Below are 11,902 nucleotides of genomic sequence, written 5' to 3'. Positions count from 1 at the left end.
GCATCAACAATGCAAGATTGCTAATTCCGAAGTCGTCTCGCAGAATTTTACGGTTCCAGCGACAGTTCTGGTAATGATATTGACTTTTGAGAAATCTGAATGTTAAATAAACCAAAACTACGACCTAATTTTGCTATCTTAGACAAAGGAAACGCAAGTTGAAAATCATGGCACAAGTTGTCGAAAATTCAACACTTAATCGACTGGAATTGGACCAGAAGCCCCTTACTTCAATAGGAAGCTGGCGAGATCTGATAAAAAAGAGTAAAATAATTTACCTTTGATTGATGACTAAGTCTTTCAAACAACCTCCTTGAAAGATTTCCCTGATATTGTGTCTATGACGTTCAATGCTGCTCTGATGAGCTCTACTTTGCTTAACCTATAAAACGTAACTACACGGCCTATAAATTATTAAAATATGCTGCAATTATCCTTTTTTCCGGCCGATTATCCAATGAGACCGTTGACACTTCAGAATTTAATTGAATTTCACGCTGTAAGGTTCCAAAATTACAGAATTTTCAGAAACGCTGACCAAGCAATAACTTTTGATCTCTGCCCAAACATATTTCATCTTTATCGTGTGAGAAATGTCTTCTGTAAACAAATTTTTTTCTAATGACGCATCGGGGTTTGGCCAGAAAGTCAACTTTCGGTTTCATGTTTTCCATACTTGCGACTCTTTCGCTATTTTCCGGGTGTTAATTTGAAACACTACAACAACAGAAGGAAAATTTCGTGATTTGATCAAAGGCCAACTCATAATAGATGGATATTTCACCATTTGAATATAGATTTATTGTTTAGTAATGCATTCCCCTTTTAACGAAGTGATAAACTACGCTGTAAGTGATGGTAAAGACCCCAACCATTACTTCCTGTTTCTCCTTCAAAGCTGAGTGACACGCACAGTTAATTTGAACATCTCTGTCTGTGTAATAAATAAAGCCACGAGGAACAAATTCAAAACGAATATGTGCTGGATGATGCTTTGCAAGAATCAGCCTTGGTTAACAAAAGAGATCTAGAGCAAGTTGGAAGTAGAATTTTCTAACCTGTTAAAATTATAGTGAAGCTTGTAGATTGCTATGCCAATACAACCAAACTCATGTAAGGCTTGACTGTTGTAGGCCTTCAAAACACAAAAACAAAGAAAGATCACATACATTGTATAACCATGGTTTATTTGGTTTATAGTTCTTGTCAATAATAAACACAAGTGATGGAGCATTGAGAAATCTACAGCAGAAAGAGCAAATACAAGATTTAAAACTTGCTAAGTGACAGTTAAGAATGAAATCTGCATGATTCGCCTGTCAAACTTCTTCTTAAAGGAAGAAAAATTTATGCAGGAGATTCACCCCTAACTCCCCACCTCCCAAACAAAAAAAAAATAAACATATTTCTTACCAAGAAATTTGAAAGAACAAATTGGGTAGCTCACTGTGAGAATTTTGCATCTTCATTATTTTTAAAATAGATCATTCCAAAGGCAGATGTAATCCTTAAGTACCTCAACAATTATAGCCTTCTTCCCCCAAAGAATGGTAGTGAACCCCTAGAATAAACCTTTTCAAAGCAACATTTTCCAGACAATTTGAATATGTATGGCCCAGATTCATAGTGATCCATGAGGTATAGATTCATAATATAACCAGAACTGTAACATGGAGTAATTAGACTAGCTGATACTGTAAAGACTTCTGGGTCCCACCCTATACCTTTACTCCCTTATGAAAAAAAAAAAAAAGAAAAGTGGGTTGAGGTTAAAGCCTACAATTGAGCCAAGTCACTCATTTGGCTGTAACTTATCCTCATACCCATAGCATAAAACAACCAGAAAGTACAGCTAATCCCCACTGGGTGGAGTGCTTGCCCATCCCAGGATACTCCTCACATTGCAACAGGTTTTCCTGACAGCTTGCTCCTACCCATTTGTCCACCTGGGTAGAGAGAGGTAGGGTGAGAGTAAAGAATCCTCCCCAAGAATGCACTGCAATGATGGCTCTTACTTGGCATAGAAGACACAGTATATGTCACACTATTGTTTTTATTGTTTTCATTGTTTTCTTATTTCCAGTTGTGATGAAATTCTACTGTGACGAATACTGTGTCTTCTACACCAAGTAGGAGCCCCAATGACCTAGTCAGCTACAGAACCTGGTCAACTAAAGGCTCAAGTACTAGTTTTTCTTACCTGGTTCAGCAAAGAAATGAATGGGAAAGACCACAAGATTCAGCCAGGAGGTTGGTCAGTCAGTTAGTAAGTCAATTACTGGTAGTCAGTCTGTCAGTAAGTTAATAAGTCAGTAAGTAAGCCAGTCTCTCAGATACTTAGGTAGTCAGCTTGTTCATCCATCAGTCCATCTATTCATTTGTTCATTTTCTGTTCAGTCAGTCAACCAGTCAGTTGGATAGTCAGTCAGTCAGTCTGTCTCTAGTCAGTCAATCAGTCAGTTGGCCAGTTAAACTGCAAACAGTCCTGCACTCAGTCAGTCAGTCAGTCAGTCAGTCCGTAAGTCAGTTGATCACTCCATCCATCCATCTGCCATTCAGTAATTATGGACCAATCTAACCTGATCTGATGAGGAAAAGAAAACAAATTAAGGAAGAAGAATTTTGGTTTAGTGGTGACAGTCAACTTAAATAGAAGTAATTCAAACATTGAAAGACCTCTGAAATTACTAACATGAATCAGATATCAAAAACCTCTTGCAACACTTATGGAGATCATTTTGTAGACCTCGACTAGTTATTATCCTTTTCTTTAGTCATCTCTAACCTCAGAAAGAATGCATGTACCTATGTTGGAGAAAATGCCCCATTAATCGAAATTACAAATACATGTAATAAATAATCGTCACCACCGGGATAATGTTGGCTTATGTGCATCTGTGAAGGTCGGATATATAAGTAGTGAAAAAGCGCTAAAGGGAAAGAATGCTAGAAATGTGTGTTTAAATCTTACCTAGTTAGATGTAAACAAACCCCATATAATTTCCCGCAAGTAACTCATCGGAGCAATCCGCAAAATTTCAAACTCAGCATTTCCCGTATCCAACAGACAAAGTAGATTAAAAGGCTGAAACCAAATATAAGGAACAAAACTTGTTGGAGTGCTTAAATAAAGGATGGACCGTAGCAAAAATATTTCCATATTACAGTGCGAGACTTTGAAGAAGAAAAACATCACTGTGTAAATAGTTACTAGTAGTAACTACGACTGCTGGAATATCAAGTCGGGGGCTCAGGTGGGCTGAGGCCATGACAGTTTAGAGAAATGGGGATTGATCATTTGCTGTACAGTACACAAAAGAAACGACCAAACAAAACATAGAAGTATTCGGCATAATAGATCTCCGGACTGTCTAAATGATACACAAGAACTTGACGGCAGAGACTCTGAATCCACATTCTCTTGTGCTCAAGGCATGATAAATTATACGGTTTGTGGAGCGAGAGAACTGAATTGTATGGGAAAAGTTTGTGTAACACCAAATAACTGACTACAAAAGGTCTCCGTAATTATGGTTTTAGCAACAAAACTGTCACGCTCGCTCGCTACCAAAAATCTTAAATTTCCCCGAGGCGTTTTCACACGAGGTAACTTGTCACGAACTTGTCACGCAATATTAACGGACACATTCCGAACATTGAGTCGACGAGCCCATCGTCCCAATTTGTTTACAGTGATCAGTCATTTAAGCCTTTTTTTTTTTTCTGGAAGGACTATTGTTATTAAAAAGGAATGAGTTTCCATAAGTTTCTTTCAAGGAGGGCGGGAAGGAGAAACACAAGAACATAAATGGCAGTCAAGACTCGGTAAAAGGAAAACAAATAGATATGATGAATAACGCAAAATGAAGTGCAAAAAAAGGAGAATGGAATGCCGTATCGGCCTAGCGCAGAAGGAAGCGAGAAAGAGACAGAATAGGGAATGAGAAGATTTCCCTCAGAGGCCGCGATCAAAGAAAACACAAAAAAGAGAAAGCAAAACGAAACACTGACCCAATACGGGTAATAGGAAATATATAATGAACGAACTAGGAAAGATATTAAGCTAGGTAATAACATCAACAGGGATTATAACATGCAAAGTAAACATTGAAACATGATTAACCCAAGATCTTTAATCTTTTCTCTCTAACTGTGATTATTTGAAATAACACTGATGGAAAAAATATTTAATTTTTTATGACATTAATTTAACATTTAATTTTTTATGACATTAAAATAACTCAAGAAACTTTATTTCGCTCAATTAACGAGGATTTCACACCAGGAATGAATATACGCAAAAACTAAATAGATTAAAACGAAAAAAAGCCAATCGTGATCCATTCAAAAAGCAAAAGTCAAATTAATTTGCTATAATAACATAAACAGAAAGGTGCATCTAACAATTTCAAAATGCATGCAACATTAATATTGTGATAAGGAATATCGTCAGTACTTGTAAGAGTAATGTGACTAATTCCTTATTCTTTCTTCTCTGCTGCCCTTATGACAAACAACTATTGCATAAAAGAGAGCAAGGGAGATCCTTCTCAAGCATTCAAGAGGTAATACCATCCCAATTCTCTTCAACTGGAGCCTTCATGCTAACAGCAGTAATCGTGCGAAGGCTAATAGTTAAAAATCGCTGTGCATACTTTTTCTAAGACAACAGAAATCTATTTGATTCTACCGCCGCCAAGAACTGGATGCTAAAGCGTAGCTTCGTCATAATGTTAAAAAAAAATTTAGTTATTGCCACAATTTATACAATCAGATTTTCATGCTGACCCTATCCTTTTCCTGCCTCAAGAGAGATCGCAAGGCAAACTAAAGGAATATAAAAGGTGAATTCAAACTAACAAGTTTCCCTTGGCAGTGTAGATGGAAAAACACGCACTTTCGTCGGTTTTTGGGAGGGAAAATGAAAAAAAAAAAAAAATGAAAAAAAACCGTTTGTGCCAAGCTTGCGACTAAAGGAATTGAAAGAATCTCTCTTTATTCCAACATCGAGCCCCAAAAAAAGCCGATAGGGATGTTGTGGAAATATCGACTCCGGCATGTTTTTTGTAGCTAAAGCTCTTAAGAAATAAACAAAGAAAAATGAAGTTGCCAGGGAAACCTAATTCACTCTCGCTACAGCATGTTACTATCAATGTCTTCTGTGCTATTCTACAAGATTTACGTAACTAACTCTATCAGCCAACCCGGATTCTTTCGCCTAGGCCTCTGTCTTCTTCTCTTCAATGGTGGCATAGCGATTTTCAGAATCTTCGATATTTGTAGGATCTTTAGTGAATGGCACACCATAGGTTGGGTTACTCATAAAAGTTTTTTCGGTTGCTTGCTGTGTGGCGTTGTTGTTGTCCAAGGATCCAACCCCGTTGACTTGCTCTTGTCTGGATATCACCGATCCACTTCTGTGGTGGATGGATTCATACGTCGTGTTTTCCCCGACATACCCTGGGTTTTCAAATGTAACCATAGAATTGGCTCTGGGGTGCACAAAGTCACTGTCCAAATATATTTCGTCTGTCCTTTTCCCTGTATGATTTCTTTTGCTGTAAGACAAATCGGACATATCTTAAGAAAAAAGGAAACAACCGCAACAACAGTCGGCCATTCTTTATAAATGACCTTCTGTCATGTTTATTCTCTCCATTTTCAAGTATAGAAATAAATGAAATTTCCAATGCAGTTACAGTTTATTGGGACGTCTCCGAGCTCCAAGGGACTACGTCGCGATGTTTTGTGTTATTTTTTCTGTAGCAGGAGTAAGTGATTTATAATAGAATGAAACAATAAAATACTGAAAAGCTTTCTAAAGTACACTGAGACTCCAAAGCGCAAGAAGGTGCAGAATGGAATATAAAAAGGAAGGAGAATGACAAGGACGAAAAAGATTAGCAGGATTGTAAATGTCAAAGCCAAAATATTTTGGCGTACTTCAAAATGACTGGTCGATTGACTGATTAATAAAAGAAAATAACTTCTTTTGAAAGCCTCACCGCATCATTTGGTAAACGAAGAATACCACGATTAGCACCAACAGAACAACAGTGCCTCCTAACCCAGCAACAATTGGCACGTTTAACGTCTCTTTATCCTGAGTAGACCTTTCAGCATTTGTTGGATTCTCTACCTGTCTTTTGCCTTGAAAAAAAGTTAGAATGTGATAATAGTTTAAACGTTTACAAGTGTCTGTGATACATATCAGGTCCTAAGTTTTGATTGGTGCACAGGCCCTGGTATCTAAGCTCATATACCGCACGTACCTCAAACATGGTATTAAAAAAAGAAACAACTCCTGCAATGTTTGACACAAATGTGGATATATTATATAATAATCGTCGCCAAACTTAGTAAAGTGCATAAAGGGGGCAAGTTTCTAAAGAAACTGTGGTACTACGTCAGTGGGAGAGTATAACAGGGTAATTTAGTGTGAACAACTGAGTTGAAAACGGAAATTGACCACCGTAAAGAGTTAACGTTTCGAGCATTAGCCCTTCGTCAGAGCGATTGCAATTGCCAATTTACATTTTTAACTTAGTTGTTAACACTAAATTACCTGTTAGTATATAGTGTACAAGGGAAGGAATCATACCGCTTGGAGCACTTCATATAAAGTCTGTGATATAGGCTTTGTGAAGGAAGGGTGGGCGAAACGAAAATCTATTCCTTCGAAATCGTTAAAACGTTCCGGTAGATATCGAGAATTTTCGGCACATTGACTGAAAATTAGGGTCACACAAATAAGCTAAAGTTAACCACCCAATTGATGACTCAAAAATGGAGGCCAAAAAAAAAAGATGTGAAAAAATAAACATGACTTAAATCGGCGCAAAGTTTTCAAGGCAGCCTTACTTCGATTTTTTAGGATAACATATTGAAGGGGTGGCTTATGAGAATTAGCTCAGTTTGTAACCATAACGCTTCCTTTTGTCACGGTCATTGACCAAGCTACAAGCTTTGAAATCCCTAAATTTCTGAAACTCTGCATTTATTGATGTAGAAGTCGGAGTCTGGAGACAGAAGTGTGTGGTTCTCCATAGCAAAGGAACCCAGAGGAGATACTAGCTAGTCGTCCATTAACCTACAATAGATCTCAAACTCTATGGTATGTCTTGCTTTCATATTATTAAAAGAAACTGGCTGACCGCCTTTTTCCAGAGAAGCGCGATTAAGGTTAAAAGTGTTATTACCAATCCTAATGATCGTGCCTCCGATGGCTGCCCCAAGACTTTCTTCACTTTTCTGGAGTATTTGTTCCAGTGTAGCACGAGGTACAGGTTCAGGAACCTGGCCTTCCTCAGATGGAAATAAAACAGCTACTTCTACTTTCAAAGTATTTTCCCCACTAATGGAAAGTCCAAGTATTTTGGCGTCGGAAGCCACGAATTTCTTTTCCGAATTAACATCTCGTTTTGACATCCTGCAAGTGAATTTTAATTCACACTTATTTAAGGAAAAGCCTAAAATGCGGTGGTAGGGGGAGGGGAGGGGGGGTTTGAAAAAATTCGCTGATTGACAGATCTGGTCTGAAGGAGGTGTTGAAGGTGTTGATATTAATAATTAGACTGTCAAAAATTTCCTCTGACGTAAAATTCACGAATATGCGAGCGTTTGTCAATCAGATAAAGGAATTCGTTTAATCTGCATTTTGATTTTTTTTCTCAAGTTTTTTTAAATAAAGAAGGTCAACTCTCCAATGCAAGGAGGGCAAATACATAAATCAGATCATACCATTACCTTGCACATTCTTCATCTCCGCAAAAAAAACCCGTGCAAGCTTTTGCCACTGCAGCTCGGAAGTTATACGTTGTCCATTGTGCCTAATCAGAATTCAATAAAATGAAAATAGGATTGTGCTATCTGGTGAGAAGTTTGTTCAAGATAAACACAACTTGAGTTTTATTTAGCTCCTGGCGCTATTCATTTAGAGCTGTTGTTTGTAGAAAGTGGAAGAGATGAAAGCGAATCCACCGAAACAAACTTATTTGGTGACAGAGCAAAGGATCCGACATTGGAAATTCAGTTCCAAGTCCACTTTAAAAAAGCTAAATCTTTTCCAGATCTAGATGCGGTTCGTAAGGAAGCAGTAGCCATTGTTTTTTCTAGAGCTCATACGGTTATTGGATATTCGTCAACCAAATGGGGGAAGGGTGTCAGCAAGAAACAAAACGCAGCATCCTTACCTCGTTTTGAAGATTTACCTCGACTTCTACGGCGCTTGAACCTAAAATGAGAACAGCATTCTTAAAAGTACCTCTTGCAATTACATTGATGTTACTGAGAGATATCAAACGTTTCACATGATGTTATGAAGTCCTTCTAACAAGCACTAATTTTATTTCTGGGCAGCTTCTTCACTTTCATTTTGAGTTTTGCAGCTAACTTTTGTATTGATCTAGAACCTGTGTTATGATTTGCATCTTTTGTCCATACTCGTGTTTTCTTACCCTAGTTGATCTTTTATGACTACTGACACAAAGGGGAGTAAGATATCCTTAGTACCTCTCTAGAATAGGAATTCTTACAATCTAGCCTGTAATTTACTCCGTTTTTAGTTGAAAAGTTCTCATTTTCGGCCTGTTCCTGCATAAGTTCTTGCCCAAAATTGTGGTGCATGCGGTAGATCTAAGGACGACGAAAATGCGATTACAGCAGAGCACGGCCCAGATAGCTAGATTACATGTACATCTCTACCATCTTCCCCGCATACTAATTCTCTGTGGTATAAGGGAACAGATGACCTGGTTTAACCAAATCGGCTTGATAAACAAGAGTACAAGCTCAATCTAATCGATTTACGCTTACCAACGTAAACAAGGCAGAGGTCCCAAACATAATACTTCGGACACTCGCAAAAATAACCAGGGATTACACAAGATCCTCCATTTTTACACTTGTTCGAACGACAATCATAAGGACCTGGAGGAGTTGATTGTTGTCCGGTGGACGACTGCTGTGTGGTGGCTGACCGCTGTGTGGTGGATGACTTCTGTCTGGTGGATGACTGCTGTCTGGTGGATGACTGCCGTCTGGTGGATGACTGCCGTGTGGTGGATGACTGCTGTGTGGTGGATAATTGCTGTCTGGTGGATGATTGCTGTCTGGTGGATAACTGCTGTCTGGTGGATGACTGCCGTGTGGTGGATGACTGCTGTCTGGTGGATGACGGCTCTGTGGTGGCTGACTGTTGTGTGGTGGCTGAGTGCTGTGTGGTGGCGGAGTGCTGTGTGGTGGCTGAGTGCTGTGTGGTGGCTGAGTGCTGTGTGGTGGCTGAATGCTGTGTGGTGGCTGACTGCTGTGTTGTTGTGGCTTCAGGCGTACTTGAAGAATGTGGAGAATAGAGGCGGACTGATTTCGGAGAAAAAAGATTCTGATTAGACATAAATAACAGTAATTCGTCATCTGAAGAAGGGCTAACGCTCGAAACGTCAGCTTTGTAACTCTTTGCGGTGGCCAATTAAAGTTATCAACTCAGTAGATAATACTAAATTACCCTGTCATAATCTCTCACCGACACAACACCACAGTTTCTTTAGAAACTTACCCCTTTAAATAAAGAATAACTTCCTTTGGGAGGAAAATTCTCATGGACGTTATTTGTTATGAGAGGAAAAAACTTTATGCACTCGACGCTTAAAGTAAACTTGCCCGAAAAAAATGTACGAGTACAGTGTGTTTGGCATTAACAATCGGACGGTATGTACTGAGCTTACTCGTCGAGTAAAGGAAGCTGTCGTTCAACTGTCGTTGCTTTGTTTTGTGTGGACCTGACTTGGAAAACGTCTGGCAAGGGTATATTTGACTGAAATTCTCGATATAGTTAGTCGAAACCAAACGGCCATCCTCAAGTAAACCACTTACCAGAACTAGAGCAATTTTCACCGGGTTGCAGGTAGTCTGGACACGAGCACCGATATCCATCCGGTCTCAAAAGGCACAGGTGAGAACACCCACCATAGGACTTAGAACAGGGGTGATCTGGTGACGAAGAAACTTCAATATAGTCAAGCGCTCATTACCATGAGAAATGCAAAGTGACCTGTTTCCTTTTTTTGATAGCTTTTGATTTGATCTCCTCCAAATTTAAACGAAAAAGTAGGAGTCCACCTCCAGCTCCTAGTATACCTATGTATACAGTAGTTTGGTGTTTGTTAATCATTGATTGGAAACTAAGTTACTAGTTTTCATTCTTTGCCTCAAACTATCATGATAACTTGTACAAACTAAGAGAACATAAGCTTTTGTTGAGCTTTATCCGCGAACTGTATGATTACGGATTTAATTTCAAGCTAGAACGCAAGATAAGAATGAGTCTAGAAATATTCCGAATTATAGAGAATATATACCTTTTTTCATGCTCTTAATGTTCATTATTTTTCATATTCCGTCACACCATCTCTCTTTTTCAAAAAGTTGATAATTGCACAAAATTATTTCTGGGGTAAAACGCCTTCAGTTGAGTAGATTAGTAGTAAGGAAACCATTAATGATTTTTTCACAGTATCCAGAAGGCTGAAAAAAATAGCCATTCCCTAAAGTTGACGGCACTATGGAGGTCACTTCAAAATGTCTCTAAAGGAGGTGACTCAGGAGAAGACAAAAAAGACATAAAGCTAGGGTGTTAGAAGTTGCTTACCTGGGAGAGGTTTATTCCTATCATAAGCATGTATATACATGAGTCGACCAAGGCCCTTGGCAACAACTGTCATGTTTGAAAGTGTCTTCTTTTCCGCTCGATTAACAACATATAATCTCAGATCCGTCCAGTACAAGTGATCTTCGAGCAGCGTCAAACCAAACGGATATGGTAATTTAGAACTATCTTCCATCAAAGTTGTTATGGTGTGACGTTCAAAATCATAGTATTCAAGGACGTTAAAGTATGCGTCTACCCAGTAGAGCCGATTATTTGCTTCATCTAAAGTGAGACCATTTGGCCAGTATAATCCTCTTTTTACCAATATTTGCCGACTGCTTCCGTCCATGTTAGCAACTTCAATCTTAGGCACAGTACTCCGGTCACACCAGTACATCAACCTTAAAAGCAGCAAAAATCAAGAAAGTCGCATATCTATGGCAAATGTTCCCGCTTGACGAGAATGGCTGATGGCGAAAGAAGAAGAGGTTGTGATGGAATCTCTTAAACAGCTCTTGTGGTACATCAGTAAAGTGAGACCAGGGGATTATAAGGTTGGTTGGGGTTAGTCTCTTAGTTAGACATAAAGGTGTGCGAATTTTTTCTTGAAACAAATTGGCACTGATATACCGTTCTGCAGACTCTCGTTAGCCAAAACTTACCTACTAAGAGCTAAGAGCTGAGAGCACACCAACTGTTTACGCCTAACGGTTAAAATTTTGGCCATTTCACGGCTGCCGTTAGCCCAAAATGACACATAATGACGGATTGTAAAAGGGAAAAATGTTTACGGTTAACTTTTTTTTCACGACTATCGGTTTAAATCGGTCAATTTTACGCCTAACGGCTAATGGTTAACTCCATCGAGACCCTCGTTTAGAAGACTATTTTGAAACTGTCTTGAGACCACTAATAATGAAAACAAATTGCTATTCTTAACAAAAAGGTTACAAGGTTTGTTTCTTTCCCTTTTATTTCCTGGGCAGGACAGGCTTTCGTCTGTGAAAAAAACAAAATGATCCAAAGGCATGCATGGGAATATAGAACTAAAGTAGTAAACCTCTTTTTTAAATATACTAATTTTTTTTGCAATAGAGTGTACAACAAATAACGTGATTCCTAAATAATTGGTTCAACAAGATCATCTAATAAAAAAAAATAGATTAACGTGCTCATCAGAGTAAAAAAGACCATTGTACCTGGTGACCTAGTCCAATGAATAAAAAAACCAAATACCATGTTCTCACAATACGCGCG

The 11,902-nt window shown here is 38.6% G+C and overlaps 1 protein-coding gene across 1 annotated transcript in view; it reads right to left on the bottom strand.

The window, feature by feature from the left end:
- Positions 1–4,112: 4,112 nt before the first annotated feature.
- LOC136280201 (low-density lipoprotein receptor-related protein 5-like) overlaps positions 4,113–11,902 on the bottom strand; it is a 42,480-nt gene continuing 34,690 nt past the window's right edge. The window contains exons 16-23 of the mRNA XM_066165020.1: positions 10,646–11,046; positions 9,871–9,987; positions 8,815–9,357; positions 8,193–8,233; positions 7,747–7,829; positions 7,200–7,429; positions 6,006–6,150; positions 4,113–5,558 (exon numbers count right to left, since the gene is read on the bottom strand). Of these exons, the coding sequence (XP_066021117.1) occupies positions 5,219–5,558; positions 6,006–6,150; positions 7,200–7,429; positions 7,747–7,829; positions 8,193–8,233; positions 8,815–9,357; positions 9,871–9,987; positions 10,646–11,046 (1,900 nt within the window). The 3' untranslated portion in view covers positions 4,113–5,218. The remainder of the gene's footprint in view (positions 5,559–6,005; positions 6,151–7,199; positions 7,430–7,746; positions 7,830–8,192; positions 8,234–8,814; positions 9,358–9,870; positions 9,988–10,645; positions 11,047–11,902) is intronic.

This window comes from Pocillopora verrucosa, chromosome 4 (assembly GCF_036669915.1).
Source record: "Pocillopora verrucosa isolate sample1 chromosome 4, ASM3666991v2, whole genome shotgun sequence".
In the NCBI taxonomy this organism is placed as follows: domain Eukaryota; kingdom Metazoa; phylum Cnidaria; class Anthozoa; order Scleractinia; family Pocilloporidae; genus Pocillopora; species Pocillopora verrucosa.
The sequence above is the reverse complement of the archived record's forward strand: the minus strand, read 5'-3'. Positions and strand labels throughout refer to the sequence as shown.